The sequence below is a fragment of the Equus caballus genome, chromosome 27, assembly GCF_041296265.1.
Source record: "Equus caballus isolate H_3958 breed thoroughbred chromosome 27, TB-T2T, whole genome shotgun sequence".
Lineage (NCBI taxonomy): Eukaryota > Metazoa > Chordata > Mammalia > Perissodactyla > Equidae > Equus > Equus caballus.
The window spans coordinates 57,449,798-57,474,217 of NC_091710.1; the positions used below are offsets into that span (position 1 = coordinate 57,449,798).

The 24,420-nt window shown below is 47.8% G+C and overlaps 2 protein-coding genes across 26 annotated transcripts in view; one reads left to right on the forward strand and one right to left on the reverse strand.

Annotated features, from left to right (window-relative positions):
* The window catches only part of TDRP (testis development related protein), a 54,123-nt gene extending 45,850 nt beyond the window's left edge, over positions 1–8,273 (forward strand). The window contains exons 3-4 of the mRNA XM_070252850.1: positions 3,936–4,039; positions 5,452–8,273. Coding sequence (XP_070108951.1) covers positions 3,936–4,039; positions 5,452–5,797 — 450 coding nt within the window. The 3' untranslated portion in view covers positions 5,798–8,273. The remainder of the gene's footprint in view (positions 1–3,935; positions 4,040–5,451) is intronic.
* Positions 8,274–20,455: 12,182 nt separating this feature from the next.
* Positions 20,456–24,420, reverse strand: part of FBXO25 (F-box protein 25) — a 182,966-nt gene continuing 179,001 nt past the window's right edge. For 9 of the 25 annotated variants that reach the window (XR_011433160.1, XR_011433162.1, XR_011433157.1 and 6 more), the window contains 2 exons: positions 22,362–24,174; positions 20,456–21,386 (listed from right to left, as the gene is read on the reverse strand). Coding sequence is in view for 16 of the 25 variants with exons in the window: in XM_070252855.1 (XP_070108956.1) it covers positions 21,297–21,386; positions 22,362–22,388 (117 nt within the window). In the remaining 9 variants the exon portion in view is untranslated. The remainder of the gene's footprint in view (positions 21,387–22,361; positions 24,175–24,420) is intronic. The other 16 variants (XM_070252855.1, XM_005606438.4, XM_005606434.4 and 13 more) reach the window with 2 other exon arrangements.

Genomic DNA, 24,420 nt, shown 5'->3' on the forward strand with positions numbered 1-24,420 from the left:
GGTTCAGTCAACCATCCATCATCTCATTTAGACACAATAAAAAGAAAAGAAAAAATTTCTCCTTGTGATCAGAACTCTTAGGATCCACTCTCTCTGCTTTTTTTTGGTGAGGAAGATTGGCCCTGAGCTAACATCTGTTGCCAATCTTCTTCTTTTTGTCCTCCCCAAAGCCCCAGCACATAGTTGTATATCCCACTTGTAAGTCCTTCTAGTTCTTCTGTGTGGGATGCCACCACAGCATGGCTTGATGATTGGTGTGCAGGTCCATGCCCAGGATCCGAACCAGGGGCCCCTGGACCCCTGAAGTGGAACATGCAAACCTGACCACTTAGCCATGGGGCCAGCCCAGGATCCACTCCTAACTTTCCTGTGTGTCATACAGCAGTGTTAGCTGTAGTCACCCTGCTCTACATTATATACCCAGTACTTATTTATCTAACTGGAACTTTGTACCTTTTGACTACCTTCCTCCAATTCTCCTCCCCCACCCCCCATCTCTGGTAACTACAAATCCTGTCTATTTTTCTATGAAGTGGTGTTTTTTGTATGTTTTGTTTTGTTTAGCTTCCACATATAAGGGAGATCATAGAGTATTTGTGTTTCTCCGTCTGACTTATGTCACTTAGCATAATGCCTTCAAGGGCCATCCGTTTTGTTCAAATGGTAGAATTTCTCTGTTTTTTACGGCTGAATGATACTCCGTTGTATCTATATACCACATTTTCTTCATCCGTTCATCTGTTAATGAATGCTTAGGTTGTTTCCATGTCTTGGCTATTGTGAATAATGCAGCAGTACTTTCTGAGCTTTGAATAAGTTCTTGTCTGCTAGATTAGATAACATTTATTGAATGAATGAATATATCCAAATCTCACTGTGGGTCAGTGGGCAAGGACAGAGGCCATCTGCGTATCCCTGACTAGTTGTGCCTGACTCTGTTTCCATCTGAGGAATCTCGCAGTGTCTCAGTTCATGGGAAGCTCGAGGAGTGTGCCCGAGTCGGAATCATCTTCAGTGTATTGGTAGAGTTAAGAGGATTTACATGCTTACAGTCTCAGGATTGACTGCTCTCCAGAAATACTTTAAATGGCTAGAATCACCTGCATCTGCCATTCTATCAGCCTGTGCTCCATGTGACACCGGCGTCTTCAGTGCTGTTGAAAACATCAGAGGCCTTCTCGGCCGCCACGGTTCCAGGTCCTGCAGCAGAGACCTGGATTCAGACACTGTCTCTTCCCCCAGACCATCCTGAGAATTAAGCAAGATACACCACTGAGAGCTCTCTTCCATCCAGAGCCTTTCAGTCTAGTGACAGTGGCAGAAGAGTGTGGATGCAGAGTGAGCGCCCTGCCGTGTGCAGCAGTTTCCACCAGAGCCTGGGATCCTTGAGGACTCTGGGGGTGGGTGGTCCATCCTTTCTGGAAAGGGATGGATCCGTAGAACCTTGATGCTATCCACGCCTCTTGCGACAGCTGTAGCTGAGGCTCCTGAAGGCTGAGGAAGAACACCAGGGCCGTGGTGCAGTGTCTGTCTGCGAGGGCCAACGATGACGGGTCTCAGTTCTGCTCGTTTCTCCTGTGACGTCGTCTCAAGTCCTCCACCTTCTTGGTCGTGTCCCTCGCACTGACACCCCGTTTTCAAGTGTTCACCTTCACTTGTACATCCAGCGACTCCAGGCTGACCCACAGGCATGGAGCACAGCTGTGTTCTCTAAATGAATAGTCTGCAAATGTTGATTTCTATCTGTTTCATTTCATAAAAAGTTAGACACTAATCACTAATTAGTGACTAGACACTTAATCAGCCTCTAATTTGCCATCGACTCCTTGGGGCTGCGAAGACTGCCCCCAGGCTTCCTGTTAGCCCTCACTGACCTGCTCATTTTACCCCCGTCGTTTCTGCTTATCTTCTGCAGCTGAGCCCAGTTTCATTCCCCCTCTCATGGCTACATGTGAATTTCTGGATCTGAGTGAGACCGTTTAGCCGTTCGACACGCACCTTCACTGTTGCTGCATCTCTGGGAAGTTTCTCTCTCACCTTACTTTCCTTTTACTTGTTGGTTTTTCCTCTTCTAGGACATCTGTTTGAAGTTTGTTAACTAGAGACTATTTTTTGCATCTTCTTCCTGATGATTTCCGTGGAAACACTAGGTCATGTTAAATTTCAGTAATTCCACTTTCCTATCAGTTTTCATTATGATATCAGAAATGGAATTGTAGGGGCACTGCCTTCAGTGCACTGAGGGGTGTGGAGTGAGTGACGTTGGAACTGGTGCCACCACTGTCGCTGGAGAAAGAGACCTAGGTGACCAGGTGTAGGACAGGTCTGTACCCACTGGTGTGGACGGGGCGGGTCTAGCTCTTGTAGGGAGCTCACTGTAAGTAGCGGGGTCAGCGCAGGAGCTCCGAGTGAGACGTGGCTTCAGGCTGGCTTCATGCTTTCTGGCACTTTGCTTCGGTCAAGTTCCTCGAGGTCTTCGAGCTGCAGTCCCCTCTCTCGTAACAGCACAGCCTCCATCCCGTGCTGGTTCCGATTGAGTGTGCAGCAGGTGGGGTCCTGACAGGGCGCGCTTGGCACAGAGCACTTGCACACGCTCCTTCCACTGACTCCTTCTGGGTCTGCCAGGTCAAATCGAGTATTATGTTCTTAACAAGTTTGGGCTTCTGAACAGGATCTCTGTTGTTGGCTGACCATTGCCTCCTGCAGGAGCGCCCTCATGTGCTGGAGCCCTGGAGAGGACAAAGTTCCGGTCCTTTACCCAGCATGCACACGAGCATTCCACAGCCATTACGGTACTCTTGTGGTTGTGGATTTTTGTATAGCATGTGAGGTGGTAAACCGATCCCCCCCCCTCATTCTTTCTGACCTTATGATTTCTTTTGGAGTGGGCCCAACAGCTGCTCTCGTTTCTCAGTCCCTTGTTCATGGGCACGCACATCTTTCTAACTGGGAGCTGTCTGTGTGCCCCTTCTCTCTAAGGACTTGGGACCTCTGCCCAGAGGGGAGTCGGGGATCCTGGCCTGATGGAAGTCAAAGGCGGAACTGCAGAGTTTCCTGGTTAGTTTTCTAGGACTCCCTGCCTGGCACTGGGCTGCCCACAGCAGTGGGTCCTCGATCACAGGGCCACCGTGGTCGTTGGGCGACCTCGTCAGGTTAATGAGGTGCATTTATTTTCTGTTCTAATGGTGTTTCCCATCACTGTGATCGTGCAGTTCAATATTCAGTCGCTTTATTTTTATATTGCGTTTTTAACATTTCAAGGTATTTTAAAGCTAGGTCTGCCCCGTGGGAGATGCCCTCCTCCACGCCCCTCTCTCCTTCCCCAAAGAACAGAAAGGAGCACGAGCCATGGGATTATGGGCTCTAGTGTGTTAAGTTAGCTCACGTGAAAGGCACTTGACACACAGGACTTCCAGGAAATGTTAGCTCCTTTTTCTCCATTCCTTCCTTCTTATTAATGTAGTTCTTTGAATCTAAGATGCCAGGCATTAATTATAAGATGCATCCTTGTTTCAGAAATGAAACAGCTAAGACAAAATCATTTGTCTAGAACCAACAAAATGCGTTATTTCTTCTCCAAAGTCTAACTGTGGAGGCAGTGCAGGTCCCACCTGCCCTGCAGGCCCTGAGCCTGGAGAGACCCCAGTCCTGCTCGTGTGGGCAGCTTCGTCATCCCAGGCTGGCTTGGGTAGCATGTGATTATTGGTTGGTCTGTTACTAAATGTGGGTGAGTGTCGTGAACAGCATGGACAGCTGATGGGACTGTGGTCCCGGACCCCGATTGCCTGCAGCTGGTGGGAACTGAGACGTGTGCAGACACACAAGGTAAGGGAGTCTGTGCTGCCCCTCCTGCATTTCAGCTCCACGCGTACCGAGTTACCGCACTGCGACCTCTATTTACTACGTCAGAGCTCATCTTTTTCTTACCTTATCAGGTTCAGGGAGCAAGTTTCCGAGGCTGGAAAGAAGTGACCTCTCTGTTCAATAAAGACGATGAACAGCGTCTGCTGGAGAGCTGTGAGTCTCCCAGGTCTAAAGGGTGAGTCACAGGGCCGCTGCTGTGGGGCTCGCGGAATCGCTCTGTCCCTCCCTCTGTCCCTGTCTGTCCCTCTGTCCCTCCCTCCTGAGTGGCAGATGGATAGCTAACAGGGCAGCGTGATGTGACAGTTAGGGTTTCCTTTCCCCTTGTGAGTAAAGAAAAATGAGTTATACAGATTTCGATGTTCTAGAGACAAAAAGAAAGAAAATAAAACGTACTCTTGGTACAACGTCATGAGGTTAAGTCTAAGCACTTTGAAAGGTTATGGAAAAGTGGAAAAAAAGTTTCTCAGACCAGCTCTCGAACTTAGACTGTGAACTGAACTTAGCCGTAGAGCAGCCTGGAGCCATGCTGAAGGTGTTCAGTAGTTTCAGAAAACCAAGAAAAAAGGTTTAAAAATGAAATGGATGCATAAACTGCAAAAAGTTTTATGGAAAGGAATATGTTTAAACTGACATATTGCTGCTAGTTTATTATAAATACTTGGAGATTTTAAAAAGTGTGCTTAAAGATGAAAATATAGATTCAGTGACAACCTGATCGTATTGCCAGTCGCATGTTTTTTGATTAGAGGGTGATCTTGGCAAGTCTAACAGTAAACCCTGTGCTTGTCTGAGGACCGCGGCTGCCTGGGCAGCACTGCTCTGCACCCACTGGCGCTGTGAGGCCGCCTCTGGCCACGTGGCCCTGACTGCACTGCACTGCCTCCTCTCTGTGAGGACCGTGGAAGTCGGTCCTCGTGACTGTCAGCGTGGCGGCTAATACCTCACCGTCTCCTGGAGGACCCCTCAGTCTAATTAAATGAGACCCTCTAGGGGTGGGGCCTGGACACTGGTGCTTTAACACCGTGTCCTGGGGATGCTCTCGGCAGTCAGGCTGCGGGACCTGTGGCCCTGAGTACCCTGTGAGCTGTCTCCACCACCACTCGGCCATTCTTCCCTATGGTAGACAGTGTTCTGAATTCTTAATTTTTGTTCAGCAACTTAACCTACTAAATGCTTGAGACTAGTGTGTATGTGAATAACCATGTTGAAATCCGATTTGATAAATGGAAGGACCCCCCCAGTCCTGGGTCTGGACCCTGTGTTGTCTTTATTTCGGCTGCTCAGATACTCTCATATTGCCTTGAGAGAGTTCTCTTTAGTATCTTCCCGTCTGAGAACTAGTTCTTTGCTCGTGTATTGCCCAGTGTGGTATCTTCAAATATGGCCTTCATAAGTTTCATTAATAACATACAGTGACTAGTTTTTCCTTATTAATTTTAATGTTTAAAATTTTACACATAGATTTGTATTAGCTTCCTGAACAATTTAAACTTTTTTAGAAAAGGAACCTTATATTTATAAAATGAACACAATTTGAGGCCCTAAGATCATTGGATCACCAACACTTAACTCTTTCATTTCCTACAGAACTAATTTACGATTAAAAGAAGAGTTGAAGACAGAGAAGAAATCTGGATTTTGGGATAATTTGGCTTTAAAACAGAACATACAGTCGAAGAAACCAGATGAGATTGAAGGTTGGGAGCCTCCAAAACTTGCTCTTGAAGATGTGGCAGCTGATTCGAATGACGCCTTGAATGACCATGCGTCACGTCCAGGCTGGGAGGAGGACCCCAAGGGCTCCACCAAGTACACCAGCTTGGCCAGCTCAGGAAACAGCTCCCGCTGGAGCCTCAGGTCAGCGGGGAAGCTGGTCAGTATCAGACGGCAGAGCAAGGGCCACCTGACAGATCACTGGGAAGAGCTGGAGTGACGGCGTCAGAGGAGACACTGGTGACGCAAGCCCACAGTTCCCAAGCATTTCAAACCAAAATTTGCCTAATACTGCACCTTTGTATCTCATTTAATTCAGATTCTTGGCGCTTGGCGTATCATGTTTTTTTATTAGTATATCAAGTTGTTTAGTCTTTCCCATGTTAAAATTCTTTGAGTAGAGCATCCACTCTGCCCATAGTTCATGTTTGGACTTTCTTCACGTGTCGAGTTAGGAAATCCCCCAACACGCTGTGGCTCCTCGGTGGATGTATATGGGGGTTGCACACTGATTGCCTTATTGTAGAAATGTCCACTTCCTAGAGTCCACGTGTGGCTGAAACTGGAGATTTGAACTTGTGCTGCTGTTCCATGAGATACCAGTAATGATTTGCAGTTTGCCACAAAGTCAATTTCATGCCATCCTCGGTCACAGTTCTTTGTTTCATAACATGACACCCTCCTCTTGCATGTAGCATATATGTAGTCTGTGACACACAAGAATGTAGCAGCTGTGCAATTCTCTGTTGCCAGAAACTTCCAATCCAGGTGTAAAATGAATCTTCCAAAGGTTATGTTGAATTGTGTTTAACCTGGCAAATTAAACTTTTTTTCATATTGAATTTAAAAATATGCGAAAAAATTACATACTGGAAAAGTAAAGGCAATATGTGGTCAAGCATGCAGTGCCACTGTCTGCAAACGCATCTTCATCTCTTGCCAGGGAGGATGGTGATGGTGGTTCTTATTTGGAGGTTTTATTTTTACTTCTCTGAATTTTTAAATACTGATCTTTATTTTCTTTTAAAAATTAGTTCTCATTTTTTGATTGCAGATTAAAAGAATGCTGTAATAAGCGTGGATCAATTTTAGTACCTTGATACTTTCAATTTGGTTTAGAAAATATTAACTTGCTCACTATGGAGTTAAAACTGTATATAAAATACTGGAAGTGCCTTTTTCCTGTAATACCCAGGTTTTTGTTTTTTCACAATGAGATGCTTCCTGTGACTGCTGTGAGAGCCCACGAAGCTGCCGTGGCTGACGGAGAGCACCGCTGAGCTGGCTCACTTCCTCTGCCTCTAGACTTGCTTCTGTCCTTACAAAGCCACCCCTGCATCAGGTCTGCCAGGCATGGGCTCCTCGGCAGCACAGCGCTTACCTGCAGGTGCTTGTATCGTAGGGAGCGGTGGTTTGAAAGGAAAGGTGCAGGGTTTTTGTTGGTTAAAGACAAAACCCTCCAATTCTGTGTGCATTCCTCTAGTAAACAACACTGTCCTCGAATTGTTCAGCGTGCACTTCTGTGCTGTTCCCATGAGCAGATGTTCATTTAACACTCCTGTGGGACGTCCAAGTACGCCTGAGCACAGGACATCCGATGGGTGACAGTGCCTGTCATCTGCCAGTCAATCATCTATCTCTATCATCTCGCTATCCAATATATCTTTTTCTTTTAATAGAACAAGGAATTTACTTGACTGAGCCGTGAAGGGGGGACATGTTTTAAGTGGTGTTAAAATAAAAATCTAGTTTGTGTTAGAACCCTGAAATGGTGGAGATTTTCTTTGTTTCGTAATGCAGAGGAAACTTTATAATTTTTAGTCTAATAGCTGAGTTGGAAGATCTCGTTTCCTCAGGTAAAGTTGATCACACAAACATGCCCCGCACCATGATGCGCCCGTGGATGTTAAAGCGGGGGCCGATGTAGCTCTGTCTGGCTGATGGGGTCATGAGGTGCAGGAGGCACACGCTGCGGCTGAGACTGGTGGGGGTGGTCTGTGCCTGGCTGCAGCTTGCTCCCCCTGGAGGTTGTAATGCTAAGTGCCTGTAACTCGGGTAATATATTCGTGATGAACAGCTGGCAAAAGAGTTCTTAATATTGTTTCTCAAAATCTGAAGACAAAGCCAGAATGGGATTGGGATATGCACTATAAATCACATTTTTCTTATCTACAAAGATTAATGTAAAAATGGATTTTTTCTTCTGCTGTATCTGATTAAATGAAAATAAATGTGATTTTTAATATAAATATTTATTGATGTGCTTTGGGAGAAAACTATTTTTTCTTGATAAAACTTACCAAAGCGACTTTGTTTTGATCACAGGTTAATGAGAGAATGTGGTTTTGATTTTGGAGTTTTTGTTGAATTCTGTAGACACACAACTTCACTGTGTGAAAAGCAAGTTGTCTGTGCTCCTTCTGTTTAATAAAATTTGTTTAATAGGAAAGTGATTGGCTTCAAAGAAGGTGGAATTCATCCTTAAAGCTGAGGTTTTTTTTTTTTAAAAAAGGATCATTTGTATCTGCTTTCATTATTAGTTTGCATGATTACTGGCACCTACTTAAAGGTGAATGCTTACGATGACTTTAATCACTTACAGCGAATGGCACTTTTCTTGACACTTTAAACCTCATTTTAAAATGCAAACAATACATGTAGACTTTTTCATAAATAAATGACCAATTTCAACCTAAGTTTTCAAGACATATCTTTTGCATGTTTGAACCGCCTTGTGATGCTGTTTGTCTGTGAATAGCCAGTACTGCGCGCTGGTCAGGGTCGAGTGTGCCTTGGGCTCACCCTCCCCTCTTGGTGATAGAGGCCTCTCCTCCCGCAACCGTCCCACCTCCCCGCAGTGCTGCTCCTCCAGCCACCGCCCCTCCGTCCCACGCGCACACACCCTCCCTTTCCTGAGCGACCCAAAGCCTGCCTCGGGGTGTGGGGGTTCTGCCTGACGTCAGACCCCAGTCTTCTCACTCCTGGACTTGCGTCACTGACGTCATAGTTATTTCTGGCTGTTGTCATAGGCAACAGTCTCCCTCTCACAATTTACTTGTAGCCATTTACCCACTTTCTGGTTTTTATGGTTATTCCTCAATTGATACTGATTGACTGAACGGAAGACCAACAGACAGGACACTCTCTAAGCTTTAAAGAGTGGCTGAGGCAATTTTTCTAACTTGGTGATAAACTTTTGTGTTTTTTTTTAAATATGTGCAGTTTATTCTAAGTCAACTGTACCACAATAAGCCTTTTTTTTTTTTAAGATTTGCACCTGAGCTAACATCTGTTGCCAATCTTGTTTGTTTCTTTTTCCCTTTTCCCCAAAGCCCCCAGTACACATAGTTGTACATTCTAGTTGTAGGTCCTTCTGGTTGTGGCATGTGGGACACTGCCTCAGCATGGCTTGATGAGCAGTTCCATGTCTGCGCCTGGGATCTGAACCGGCAAAACCCTGGGCTTCCAAAGCGGAGCACCCAAACTTAATCACTTGGCCCCAGGGCCGGCCCCAAACTTTCGTTTTTTAATGTTCAGAATAGTCCAAAGGTGGTCAAACAGTGCTAAATGCCTAACCAAGGAAGCTCGCAGCTGCTGTTTTCTTTTTGGTAGGAAAATAGTGAAAATAATTTTAGCGTGATGGACGTGAGGGAGTAACGCACCCCAAGTGGTCCTGCCCTGCTCCATCATGGGTCCCTGGGGACCCAGAGCCTGCCCACTCTTTCCAGTGTCACTTGTTGCCTCGTGTGCAGAGTTTCTGACTGGGGTGTGATTTGGGATGTGTGTGTGTCAACCCAGCAGATGTAAACTGTGGTGAGAAGTGATTCTTCTCGTGGCCCAGTGTCCTGAAATTCCGCAACTCTGCAGTCGTGGATGTGAGAGCGCAGTGAGGGTTGAACGCATGGTGCTCACCGTGGTGTGAATGACTGTCACAGCCCAGCACCAGGCCTTGCTGAGCTCCACGTCCCCATCTATCAAGTGGGGTCTTCTCCGAGGGGTGTGAGGAGAAAATGAAGCTGAGATACTGACACTCTTGGTTTCCTCTCATAACTTCATCCTGAGTGACTGTAACCGAATGGCAGATGGAGAGCACTGAGTAACTCCTGCACACTTCAGACACTTCAGCGCGAGGAACCTAATGCAGGTGCGACGGGGCGGCCAGTGCTGCCCGCCCCTCCTTGGCGTTAGGATTAATCCGGCTGACTTCTGTTAGGGGGCAGGGTGAAGGTGCCACTGCCCTGCGTGCCTGGGAGCTGCCAGAAAGGCAGAGGCACAGCTGTGCCTGGTGTAGATGGCACAGGGTCCTATAGGAGGGTGGCCACATTCCTGGCTGAGGTCAGGGCAGGAAGGGTGCTGGCAGTGGGTCGCTCTGCTCTTCTGGGGCTCTGCTCCTTCGGAGGAGTCCCTGGGACAGGGGGATGGGTCTCCCGTGTGCCGTGGCGCAGCGGGTCTCCTAGATACCCCGTGCGCACAGGCCCCTCCTTGCATCCTTGGCCGAGTGATGACCCACTGGGGACCCACCTCTAAAGCCAGAGAACCTGTGCTGAGGGACAGTCCCTGGGCCCTGGAAGTTTCCACAGCAGTGTAGTCGATCTCCTCACCTCATCACTAATGCTGTAACCCCTTCTCTCACGCTTTAGGGGTCAGCCTAACATCCCTTCCATGGAGTCATCTTCCCTTACAATCTGGACTTCGACGCTATGCTCCCATAACAACTTGTTTTCTTTTCATTATGCCTCTAAGGTTTGAACACAGATGTCTTTGCTCCCCTGCCGCATCCTCCCCAGGGAAGGCCCGCAGGGGGTCTGTGCTGGAGGTGGGATGAAGGCTCCAGAGCTGGAGGAGATTCGAGCTCTGGCGATGGGGGGCGGGCGACTCTGGAGTCTGCAGAGCCTGAGAGCTGCTGCTCCTGCCTGTGCTGGGCGGGCTCAGCTCCAGCCACGTAACACACACACACCACAGATGGAGACTTAAACAACAGACCTTTATTTCTTGCATCCTAGGGGCAGGAAGATTCCGTTCCCAGGGAGGGCCTGCTTTCTGACTCTCAGACAGCAGCCTTCTCACTGTGTCCGTCCTCACGTGGTGGACGGAGGGGCTCTGGTCTCCGCCTCTCAGAAGGTCCAGAATCCCATTGTGGGGGCCGCCCTCATCTAACCCTACTCACCTCCCACAGGCCCCACCTCCTAACACCATCCCATGGGGGTTGGAGCTCTGACTGAATCCCAGGGTCATCAGCATGCAGTCTGCTAATTAGCAGGCAGGAGGTCACAGGTTGGAGGTCACGGGTTGGGGGTCCTAGGCCGTGGAGTCGCTTCCCTGGGTTTGAGGCCCAGTCCCACGACTTAGCACCATGTGGCCTTGTGCATCGTCACCAAGAGACCGTTTCTCCATGCAGAATGGGGGTGGTGACAGCACTTAGCTCCCAGGACTGCAGTGACCACAGACCTCGTGCTCTCTGACAGCGGCCCAGGCTCCGCTGACCTCGTCGTCGGGAACGTGGGTCCTAAGCTGTGGGGGACGGAGGGGTCTTTGCCCACTGCTGAGTGGGCTGCAGGCTCTCTCCCGTCTGCAGCTCGTGCCGCTTCGCAGCCTACTGGACCCCCGCAGGAACGGGCAGGTGAGGGGACGGGCAGCGCACAGCTGTCTTCCTCTCCCAAAAGCACGACACAGTGTTTTTCTGAAACTTGAGTAGCGGCAGTTGCTTGTATCTTAGTGTTTTCCGATTTCATCCCTTTCACTGGGAATGAAAGGAGCAGCGCGGGCTGACCCCTTGTCGGGTGGGCAGGCTGACGGCTGGTCCTCAGAGCCCAGCCACTCACTGGCATGGCGCTTTGTGCAGATTGTCAGCCCTGCCGACCCGCTGCCCTGCGCAGGCCGCGTCCCGAAAACCGCCGGCTGTCACTAAGGGAAGAAGGAAGCTTCCCCGAGAGTTGCCCTCGGCCGTCTTCGCCTGATGGGACGGAAGGGACCACCGCAGGCGATGCGCGCGGCAGCGGAAAGACTGTCCGCAAGGTCGCAACCCAAGGTCCGCCGGCAGGAAAGGCCGTCTCCCCCACTCCCTCCAAAGCCCGTGCATCGGGCAGGCCGCCGTCTGGGCGTGTCCGGGCCCCGCTCCGAGGGCGGCGGGCTCCCCGCCGAACGCTCAGGACCGGGCCAGGGGACAGACTGCAGGCGGGTCTGCGTCCTCCAGGGACACCTCACCCCTGCCCGCGGACGTGGTCCCGGGTCCCAGGCGCTGTCAAGTGACGGCGTCAGCGACCGGTGGGGGCCGCGTGCAGGGCAGGCCTTAGCCCCTCGTCCCCAGCGAATCGCTGTCCCCTCCAGTCGGACCGAATCCGCAGCTCCCTCCCTCCCTCCCTCCCCAGACCACCTCGGGTCCCCGCACAGCCACCCCGGCTGCTTCAGGCCGGACACCAGGGCCGAGCAGCGCGCCCCAGAGCGGCGGGAGGCTCCGGCAAGACGACAGGAGGCTCGTGCCTCCGCGGCGCCTCCCGCCCCTTTCCGCCCGGCTTCACATCGCGGCCACGACGTGTCGGACGCGGGGAGGTCCACGCGTCCTGGGCTCCGTCCCGCGAGCGCCGCCCGCCCCGCGGGGCCCTGAGCCAGGCGGCCGGGACGAGGCGCCGGAGGGAGGAGGAGACGCCGGGCCCCACGCTTCCCGCCGCGGCGGCCGCGCTCGACGGCGGACGGAGGCCGCGAAGGGGCGGGGCTCAGGCCCGGGCGAGAACTGACGGGCGGGCTCGGCCGCCTGGAGACTCGGGCGACTCGCGCCCCGCCCCGGAGGGTGCGCCCGCCTGCGGAGCGGGCCGCTCAGTCTCCCGGCCGAGGGGCGGGGCGGGTCGGGGGCGCTTCTGCGGCCAGCGGCAGCTCCAGGAACGCAGCCCGCGCGCTCTGTGAAATGAGCAGAAAACGGGGAAAATCGCGGCGAAACCTAATCTATGACGCCTGAGTTACGTCGGCGGGCGCAGCGCCGAGGGACAGGCGTTATCTGTGCGGTGGCAGCGGCCGTGCGCCCGGGGCCCGCGTCGTCAGGGTCGCTGAACAAATCTGCAAGGGGGAGGTGGTGGGAAATACCATTCACTTGGCGTTTTCTTTCTGAGAAGTGCTTTTCTCTTTTTTAGAGACTCGGGTTTCAGAACTCTCCTCTCTCTGGAAACTTCTGAACTGGAACAGAAAGTAGCAGGAGATGCAAGAATGCTTGTTCTGTAAGAGCTCTTCAAAGCTCAACATGTGGAAGCTGTGAGAAACCAGTGTCCCTGGGGACCGGTGGTTCCCCTGCGCGACCACTTTATATTTGGGAGCCTATGTGTCTTCAAAAAGTAATATGAGGTAAAGTACTGCAAAGGTATCCAAATATGAATAATTACCTCAAAGTACAATTAGGGGTAGCATTTTAAATTTTGTGTGTATTGGCTTTTTAAGAAAACTTTTAACAATGAATATAGATTACTTTTGCAATGAAAAAACAGGGTAACAAATATAAAAAAAGTAAAATTATCTAACTTTTTAAATGGAAAATGTCAAACATGTACAATAGAAGAGACAAAAGTATAAATAATGGGTTGGCAAACTAGAGCCCAGTGGCTGAGTGTGGCCACCCCTGTATTTCATGATCCGCAAGTTAGGAATGGCTGTTACATTTTTAAATGGTGAAACATTTAAAGGGATAATATGTCTGACACGTGAAAAGTATATGAAATTCAAATTTCTGTGTCCATAAAGTTTGACTGGAACACACCACACTCACTCACAGAAGGACTGTCTGTGGCTGCTGCGCACTACGATGATGGAGTTGAGTGGCTCAAGGAGTATGTGCCCCAAAAAGCCAGCAACCGTGAAGCCCTGGCTCCTGACAGAAGTGGCTTGCTGAATGCCAGTGTGAACGCCGGTGCCCCGTCCTTCCAGCCTCAGCCATCACCAACTCCCAGCCAATCTTCTTCTGTCTATAGTGACTCACCACCCCTAACGGAGTGAATTATGTTAAAGTAAATCCAAGACATCCTATAATTTCATCATCTTCATGTTTTTAAATTTTTAAAAGTTGAGAATTAATCAGGAAGATATTGTAAACATATATGAACCGAACAGTGAAGGAAGAAATAGATAGCTCTACTATAATAGGAGACTCCAATACTCCACTTTCAATAAGGGGTGATATCCATCGTTTGATAAATTTAACACACCACATTAACAGAAGGAAGGAAAAAACACATCATTTCAATTGATGCAGAAAACGCATTTGACAAAATTCAACACCCTTTCATGACAGAAATACTTGGAATAGAAGGAAGTTGCCTCAACATGATAAAGGCCATGCACAAAATCCCACAGCGAACACCACAATCAAGAATGAAAGACCAGAAGCTCTTCCTCTAAGATCAGGAACAACACAAGGATGCCCACTCTCACCACTTCCATCCGACATAGTACTGGAAGTCCTAACCAGATCATTTAGGCAAGAAAAAGAAAGAAAAAGCACCCAAATTGGACAAGAAGTAGTAAGATGATCTGTTTTCAGGTGGCATGATCTTACATGTAGAAAACCCTAAAGATTCTACCAAAAAAAAAAAAAAAAAGGAGCTAATAAATTCAGGAAAGTTGCAGCATACAAAATCAACATATAAACATGAGTTGCTTTTCTATGCACTAACAATGAGATATTAAAAAGGAAATTAAGAAAATCCATTTATAACAGCAACAAAGAATAAAATATTTAGAGCAATAAACTTAATCAAGGAGGCTAAAGATTTGTACGCTGAAAACTACAAAATGTTGCTGAAAGAAATTAAACCAGACACAAATAAATGGAAAAACATCTAGTGTTTGTGGACTAGAAGACATTTTTGTTTTGTATTGAGGTAACAGTGGTTTATAACATTATATAAATTTCAGGTGTACATCATATTTCAGTTTCTGTGCAATTAGACTTTGGGTAGTGAACACGATGTAGTCCTCAAAGTCTTCAGATTATTAAGATGTCAATACCACCCAAAGGGATCTACAGATTCAATGCAATCCCTATCAAAATCACAATGGCATTTTTTTGTAGAAATAGAAAAATCCATCCTAAAATTCAAATGGAATCTCATGGGACCCCAAATAGCCAAAACAACCTTGAAAAAGAAGAACAAAATTGGAGGTCTCACACACCTCATTTCAAAACTTATTACAAAGCTACCGTAAATCAAAAGTGTGGTAGAGGCATAAAGAGAGACATGCAGACCACAGGACTAGAACGGAGAGCCCAGAAATACAGGCATACCTCGTTTTATTGCACTCTGCCTTACTGCACTTTGCAGATACTGCATTTTTCACAAGACCCTCCACCAGCAAAGATGATGACTTACTGAAGGCCCAGGTGATGGTTACCATTTTTTAGCAATAAAGTACTTTTTAATTAAGGTGTGTACATCGATTTTTGAGACATAATGCTAATGCACACTTAACAGACTACAGTCAGTGCAAACATGACTTTTATATGCACTGGGAAACCAAAATGTTTGGGCGACTTGCTTTATTGTGACACTTGCTTTATTGTGGTAGTGTGGAACCAAACTCACAATATCTCTGAGGTCTGCCTGTAAACTCTCGCATTATGGTCAAATTATTTTCAACAAGGGTGCTGAGACCATTCAGTGGGAAAAGAACAGTCTTTTCAACAAATGGTGCTGGGAAAACTGGATATCCACATGCAAAAGAATGAAGTTGGACCCTTACCTTATACGATATACAAAAATTAACTCAGAATGGATCAAAAACCTAACAATAAGAGCTAAAACTATAAAACTCTTAGAGGAAAACAGGGAGAAACCTTCATGACATTGTATTTGGCAATGATTTCTTGAATATGACACGAAAAGCACAGCCAACAAAACAAAAAATAGAGAAACTGGACTGCATCAAAATTAAAGACCTCTGTGTATCAAAGGACACAATCAACAGAGTGAAAAGGCAGCATATACAATGAGAGACAGTATTTTCAAATCTTATAACTAATGAAGAGTTAATATCCAGAATATATAAAGAACTCCTACAACAACAAAAACATATAACTCAATTAAAAAGTGGGCAAAGGACTTAAATGGACATTTCCCCAAAGACGACACACAAATGGCCAATAAGCACATGAAAAGATGCTCACCATCACTAATCAGGGAAATGCAAATCAAAACCACAATGAGATACCACCTCACACCCACTAGGATGGCTACCATACAAAAACAAACAAAAAAAAACCAACCCCAGAAAATAACAGGTGTTGGTGAGGATGTGGAGAAAGTGGAACCCTTGTGAACTGTTGGTGGAAATGTACAATGGTGCAGCCACTATGGAAAATACTATAGTAGTTCCTCGAAATGCTAAACATAGAAATTACCATCTGATCTAACAATTCCACTTCTGGGATTATATCCAAAAGAACTGAAAGCAGAATCCTGAAAGAGATATCTGTATGCCCATGTTTAGAGCAGCATTATTCACAGCAGCCAAAAGGGGGGAAGCAACCCAAGTGTCTATCCACAGATGAATGTATAAACACAATGTGGCATTATCCAAGCAATGGAACATTATTCAGTCTCAAAAAGGAAGGAACTCTTGTCAAATGCTACAACATGGATAAGCCTTGAGAACATTAGGCTAAGTGAAACAAGGCAGTCACAAAAAGACAAATGCTGTATGGTTCCAGTTACGCGACGCATCTAGGGTAGTCAAATTCAGAGACAGAAAGTAGACTGGTGGCTGCCAGGGGATGGGTGGAGGGATGGGAAGTTGATGTTTACTGGGGACAGTTTCAGTTTGGGAAGATAAGACATGTCCTGGCAATGGATGGTGGTGATGTTTGGACCACAATGTGAATGCACTTAATGCCACTGAACTGGACACTTAAACATGGTCAAGATGGTAAACTTTATGCGTACTTTACCATAATTAAAAATTTTTTGTGACATTATAATTTTTTATGTAGATTAGTAAAAAGCTACTGACATTCGCCTGTGCAAATCTCTCAAATGACTATCAAATAAAAATGAAATTCTTATCCAAAAAACAAAACAAGGCAGTTGAGGTTTCTTCCTGTCTGACACGGAAGGTCTTGTCTTTAGCAAGAGTATTTGTTTCCAGAACCCGCCATTCTGAACTGTGACCCCTGGTGACAGTGTGGGAGCGAAGGGAGAGGCAGAGAAATTGAGCGGTGTGGGAAAAGCCCCTCCCTGACCCTCCTCTTTGGCTGTGCTCTAAGCATCTCCTCTGTTCTCCACTCTCTGTCACTTGCTGTTATGTTGCTCCAGGCAGTGACAGTGGGAAGGAGAAAGGACTGCAAAGAAAAGGACAACTGGATGGGTTAACAGCCTTTCCTGGGAACTCTCCTCGTGAGATGGGGGTTCTGTGTAGGCGGCACCGACGGAGACGGTCTGTGGAAGAACCCAGGTGGTGACAACTCTAAAGAGGGGTAGTGGTGAGCAAGCGAGCACTGCATGTGCACCTGTGAGGTGAGAAGGGGCCCTGGGCCACATGGGCCCATGGCATGGTCCTGGGAAGAGGGCTGGTGCCTCTTTGCACACACACAGCCACACAGTTTCCTGCAGGGACTCTGGGAGATGGGGACCACATCTGTGAGAGGCTAAGCTCGGCTGAGTCACAAGTGGCTCTGGTGTTTGGCACGTGGGCCTCCAGGGACACTGCTTCCCAAAAGCTGAGTCTCTTTCCTCTGCAGGAACAGTGGAAAGGGACAAGAAGCAGGGCTCATTCTGGTGAAGATGCAGGAGACAATTACACCCAGAAAGAAGCAGGTGAGGTTAGGCTGAGGACAGTGTAGACCCTGGGACTTTCAGCCAGGAGGGTGCTGGCAGTCGGGCTGCATAGGGCTGAGCAGGCACCAGGGCCACAGATCCTTCAGTTTCCCTCTGCGCCTGCTGCAGAGTTCTGGCATCTCGCCAGGTACTGTCTGGTGCTGTCTTTAGTAGAGAATGAAGGAGGCGTGTGGAGTTGGCATGTGCATTCACACACATAGTTAATGAAGGAAATAAAACGTGGTTTTCAGAGGGCAGCACCCCGCACTTTTGGTAATCATGGAGATGAACAGCAGAGATTAAGCTGCACAGCCCACTACCTGCCAGGTTAGGCCTCCAAAATGAAAAGGAGAAGTTTTAAGAAGACATGCCAAGACAACAGCTTCATCCTGTTTCAGGCAAAGGGTAGAGGATTTTCCAAGAGGGAAGAAGTGACTGAACTGAAAATTGAAGCTTCTCCTCAGTAACTGCAAGTCTCATGTGGAGTTCCACCAAATGTTTAAAAAAGGAGAATGAACACCAATCTTCCACAAACTTTTCCCAAAAAAACAACAGAGGAGGGAACACTTCCAAGAAGGCAAGTTCTAAGAGGCTGTTTTCACCAATACCAAACCAGACAAAGCCACCACAAGAAAAGCACAGACTACATCTCTTATGAAAAGGCCCTCAGTACACCACTAGCAAACCAAATCCAACAACTATGTAAAAAGAGATAATACACCCAAACCAAATGGGACTGAAGCCCAGGAATGCAAGGTTGGTTCAACATTCAAAAATCAATAATGTGACACACCACATTAGCAGAACGAAGGGCCATACCACGTGCTCATCTCAATAGACACAGAGAAAACATTTGACAAAATCCATCACCCTCTTGTGATAGCAACAAAGTAGGACTGAAGAGGACACTCTCAACCTGATAATGGCGTCTACAAAGCACGCAGCTAACATCACTCAGGGGTGAAAGCCTGAAAGCTTCCCTCAGACCAGGACCAGGATGCCTGTGCTCTGCTGTTCCACACTGCACTGGAGGTTCCTGCCAGGAAAGTCAGGCAAGAAAGAAAGGGCCCCAGACAGAAAGCAAGAAGCAAAATTCTATTTGCAGAGGACATGATTTTGTATGTAGCATCTCCTGAGGAATCTACAAAAATGCTACTAGATCTAATAAATGATTGCAGCAAGGCTGCAGGATAAAAGATCAGTGTAGTTTGTATGTGATTCTAAAAGCATTGATGGCAAAAACTATACATAGACCCCTAAACATTGTCTATACAGTAGACATAGCTGTCCTCATACAACCTGTACAGTGAATATGCATAACGTACATGCAGGCACAGGGTCACATGATAAACTGTCACAGAGTTGTGCCTTAATCCTCTATGGAAATGCTACTGCTTGGCTCTTTCTGACACAGATGTATTCACAGAGTAGATGAGAAACACGTCTTTTCATACCTCAAAATTAGGCAAAGGGAAGTTGTGACCGGATGTCCACACAACACTGGCTTCCTGGGCACCGCAGTTCCTGTGGGCTCAGCCAGGGACGCTCTGGGCAGACCTCTGTGGCAGTGCTGACTGGGCACGGGTCCCATGTGAATGACCAGGGACTCCATCCTAAGACATGGCATTGCCTTTGTTAGGGGACAAAGGGCGTGTGAGACTTACCGCCTGGTCTCTGGCTTGTGGTGCCCTGGACTCTTGGCTTCACTGCAAATCAACAAATTGAAGGATCGGTGAATCCAGTGAGGAGTGGCATGCCTACTTTGGGTGGGCCCCCTAACAGAACCTGTATTCAAAATACCATCAAACGTGAATTTATGACGATTCCACTTCTCATCTCTTGCTGTTTGGTGTCGTCTGATCTTCTGTAAATAATTGATCAGTGTCTCGAAACTGTCTTCCTTCTGTCTGCTTCCTTCCTTCAATTCTCCAGTCTCCTTGGCATCGCTCACCTCCCCGCACCCAGCACCATGTGCCTTGCGCACCTGCAGTAGGTTTTGTCAACACACATTTGCAGTTTTGGGTCTGAGCGTGTCTGGTGCCTGCGATATGTGCTAACACAGTGGAATGCTGGACCCTTCTCCCTACACTATTCATATTGTTATTTGGGGAAAAGAGCTGCAACAAGAGGTTAATGTCCTCTCAAGAAGAAATTAATACAGAAAAGACCAACATCCCAAAAGTAAAACAGGCAAACACACATTAGGTAATCTAAAAAACATAACAAAAACAGAAACCAACGGCCAATAAATACACAGAAGAAATGTCCAACCTCACATATTAAAACAGCACCAACAGAAAAGAAACGACGATATCTGTCCTTGGGGAATGTGGCCTCAACGGACTCCATCTCTTAGAAGGATTCTCACAATTTCTGTTCTCATGAGCAGTCTGGAAATAGCCTTCAAATATCTGACTCATTCCCTTGGTTCTACTTCTCGTTTATCTTGAGATGATCAGATGCACAGTTACTTATGTTAACAGCCAAAGTCAGAAATGACCTGATGTCACGATGTAAAGACTGTTCCATCTGTTGATACTATGCAGCCAACAAAACCATGTCTTCACAAGTGCTTTTGAGCAAAAGGCTGGTTATAGAATGAAAGTGGTGTACAGGCTGCTTATGGTTTTATGAAAGCTTCTACTCCAACACATGCCTGGAGGGAAACTACCATTTGAAATTAAGAAGCATATTCTTGGCAGTTAGGGTCAGTTTAGCACAGAATGTGTGCTGAAAAATCCAGAATCTTTATTTACAAATATGCAAAACCGCAAACTTTAATATGCTTAGAGGAAAAAAAATTAAAGGAGGCAGTAGAAATGATTTTGTTTGGTCCTCTGATCCTATTCAAAAATGAAAATAGACACAATGCGTTTCTCCCCTGTAGCTGCTGGGGGCAAGTGTTCCCTTTCTGGCACAGTCATCTTTGGGGTTGGGTTATGGGTGATGTTCATTTTCTTTTATACACCTTTATTTTCAAAATTTTCTACAATGCACATGCATTATTTAAAAATAAATCTTTTAAGGGTTTAAATAAATATCAAAATCACGAAAGCTACTCTTTTCAGTAAGATGCAAAACTGACGAAGTTAAATCAGCAAATAAACATGGTTTATTGTCTATAAAAGTAGTTTCAGTACAGTCGAGTTCAGGCCACAGGGGCTGGCCCTGACTTGGTCGTGGCAAATGCTCCATGGTTGTCTGGTCCCCCCACAGCTCAGGTGAGAACAGGCCTGGCAGAGCAGGGCTCCCTGCCCGCCAGTGTCCTCGAGCCCCCAGGACCGCAGCCACACCACTAACAAACACCTCTGTTGGTCACAAACGTTTTGCACAATTTACAACCCAATTGCTAGACACCAGATTGGAGATGCAGATATTTCCCTAGGTTCATTTTGCATTCAAAGAGGATTCATCTGGACACAACGGATGCAGTTAAAATACATGTTAAGAAAAATAAATATTCTGCACAATGTATTTACAAGGATCAATTGTTCTGTCCCCAGCCCCAATTACTACAAAATCAAGAAACTATCATTTGACAATTAAGAAGCATATTATTGGCTGTTAGTGTCAGTTGAGCACAGAATGTGGTGCTGAAAATCCAGAATCTTTTCTGAACCACATTTAGAAATATGCAAAGTTGCAAATTTTATATGCTTAGAAGAAAGGAATTTCTTAAAGAAGTAAGTAGAAATGATTTTGCTTGGGTTCCCTGACCCCCTTTCAAAAATGAAAATATGCAACAGTGCATTCCTACGCCAAGAAAAGCCTTTATGTCCCTTCTAGTTCTTTCCAGCGAACACAGGCCTCCCAGGAGGCCTCCAGTCACCATCCCAGTCATCACTTATAGTCACAAAAAAAACACTACCAGCTATTGCACAAACACACAGTGTACCACCTTTGACAGCGACGCAGTAGGGTGAAGGTCCTTTAAAACTTGAAGAGATCGATGAAGTGCTGTGGAGACACGGGCATGAAGCAGCTGTCAGGGTTGGCAGCCGTGCAGGGGTGTCCTGAGTCCTGCAGGAGGAGGGGAGAGGCATTATCACAGATCAGCCACCAGCCGTTTGTTTAAACGAACCCCGGACCCCACTGCAAAGTGGAAAATAACGGATGAAAAGGATGAAACACAGGCAAGCAGGGCAGTTTTTTAGGAGAGATTCTGTTGGAATTTCTGCTCAAGGAGATGGAGAGACAGGTGGCCCAGAGCTGGTCCCTGGAAGCTGTGCCCAGTCCTGAGTCAGAGGAACAGAAGCCTGGACTTTTCTGCCTCCCTGGTCCTGGTGTGCTCGCTTCCCACTGGGAATATTCTGAAACCACATTCTCAAATTCCTGCTGTGTCCCTCTCCCGGTTGTGGCCTATGCTGGGGGTCAGATTCCCCGCTACCCATCAGCTATCCCCTGATGCTGCGTGATGGGCACCACCACCTGCTGGAAGCAGCACCCCAACGGCCCATGTGGCTGCTGCAGTGGGAGGGAGCTGGGAGCTCACGCTCAACTGAAGACCCAGAATTGTGTTTAATAGGAAAAATGATGAAAGGAAAATAGGTGTTGTCTAAGAAGACTGGCAAGCTCTGAAGAGAACAAGGACCCTAAAGAATACAGGGCAGAGGGAGTCAGAAGCCACGCTAGGCCAGTGCATGCTCTGAGAGTGGCTGCTGGCTGACGATGGACCACCCTAAGAGCCATGCGGTGCCCTTTATCTGAGTGAAATTCTTACATACAAGCTGACAAGCTCCCCTCAGGGCTGAGTGTTTGTCACTCAGTGCTGGTCTACAAGACAGTTCATGAAAACCCTTTGGTGGAGGTTGGAATAAGCAAGAAAGAGTGGCAGTTCTGGCCGCTGGTCACACACAAATGCTGTGTGTCTGGGGCAGCAAAGGCTGTGGGCTAACGAAGCTGGTCCCCTGGGTAGTGGAGGGGGCTACACAGACACTGCAGACACACCATCAGGCCTCGGTGTACGCGTGCATGCATGGGAAAACATGGAGCTACCTTGAATAACAAAGCGAGGCGGCAGTCCTTCGAGATGGTGAAGAAAGAGTCAGGAGGGAGTGCAGTGAAGGGGGGAAAAAGAGAAAAGGTCAAGATTAGGAAGAGCCAGATTGTGTCCAGGCACTTAGGTTTGAGGCATGCTGTTTATGAAAATAACTGAAATCATCAGGTACTAAATGTGGGCAATAAAAATATTAAAGTAAGCATACAAGGCACCATCAGATACCCCAAAGATCCATACAACCTGAATCAGTAAGACAGTGACAAACATTTCCATTTCCTTGTAAGTCTCTCAGACTGACAATGATGAGGCTGCAGGGCTAAATCATCTTCAAAACTGTTCACTGAAAAAAATGTAAAGCGATGCTGATATTTCCATGTTTAGTTTACACTGAAAAAGCGTGCAACAGATTCCTTGGAAAGTGACTTATTGCTTTTTCATGTCTGAGAGTCTAGTCTACTCTGTGCAGAGTGATGGGCGTCACCCAGATTCTACGTAGCCCAAGAGCTAGTGAACGAGCTCCATCTTCGGTACTCCTTTCTGCCTATTTGTGGTTTGTCAGTGCAAGATGGGCAACAGCCTGCTGCCTTCACACACGCCGTCCTGGCCGTCCGCTGAGTGAAGAGGAACGAGAACCAGCACTGCTCGCTGCCTCCCTGCGCCCTCGCCCTTACCCACACCAGAGATCTGGGCCGGCCAGTCAGTGCTGGTCAAGGGGAAACGGTGCCACAGCATGACCCAGACTAGTGGACTCTGCATCTGGGAGTCACCCCCTCGTCTCAGATTCTAGCTACGACTCTGCTCCTGATGACTGCGGCAGACCTGCAGTGTGGACACTGGGGATCTGCACAAGCTTCTGGCAGCGGACACACTGAGACAAAAAAGTGACAGAGTCCTGACTCCTGCTCCTGCCTTCCACTGCACTCATTCTTGTCTGGCTTCCCAACCACCTGACACACCCAGTTTTAACTCAAGTTTTGCAAAGCTGAGAAGCACAGAAATTCAGATGGAGAAGAGGCAGGAGTAGGGACTACAACAGCCGTTCTTGACCACATGGCAACTGTCCCTCCCACCCCAGACCTCCTGAGTGACCCTGGGGCTTCTGAGGGCCAATGAAGTCAGACCTCAAGCCAGGCGGTGTCTGGTGGCAGAGATGAACCAGCTGAATGGCCACAGAGACCCTGCTGTACAGGTACTAAAGACAGAAATGTTATCCCTCCTATCACTTTGGAGGTTTCTCACTAAGGCAGGTGGAAAAATGGGAGCCCAACTCAGCATGGCTAAACCGCACTTTAACAGAGGGAAAACATCTGGCAGCAGAGGCGGCTGCATGGCAGCTGCCTGTCAGAGAGCTCCAGATTTACATGGAAAATGGGAAAATACCTGATACAAAACAGAGACGGGTGCACCGCTGGCTCCCACCTGCGTCTGAGGCCCAGGCACGATTCAGTCACCAGCATCCCCCCAGCTCTGTTCTCTTGAAGGGTTGATGTTACCTCAGTTCTTGGTCAGCACAAAATACTTACTGGGCTGCTAAAGAAAATGAGTGATGCCATGGGCACCGTTCTCATAGCTCCAACTATGCGCAGGCACAGTGCTGTTCCACCCTCACACCCCCTGTGTGGCAGGTTTTATCATGAAAACGAGGCTCAGCGAGACTGGTCACTTTGTGTGGCCTCAGGACAGCTGGGCCAAGCCAGGAGGCGGATCCAACTCGGTCTCTGGACTGTTGAGCGGCTGAACGCGGCAGAGCAGACGAGAGGCTGAGCAGGAAGAACCAGCCCTCTCAGGAGCTGACTCAGGAAACAGGCTCTGTCAGAAAGGCCAGAGATTGGTCCTTTTTTACACTTTCACGTGCAGATTCAGAAATCAGAGCTGAGTGTAACCCACGTCTTCTGGAATGACGTGCGGCAGAAAGCTGCGACACAGCCGCGGGAACTGAGGCCAGTCCTCAGGGCTGCAGCTGCCTGGAGCTGGCTCCGACTGCCCCCAGGAGCGACATCAGGATATTTCAAGAACGGGAAGAAGCAGCATCTTTACTAGGAAAGACTGTTCTGA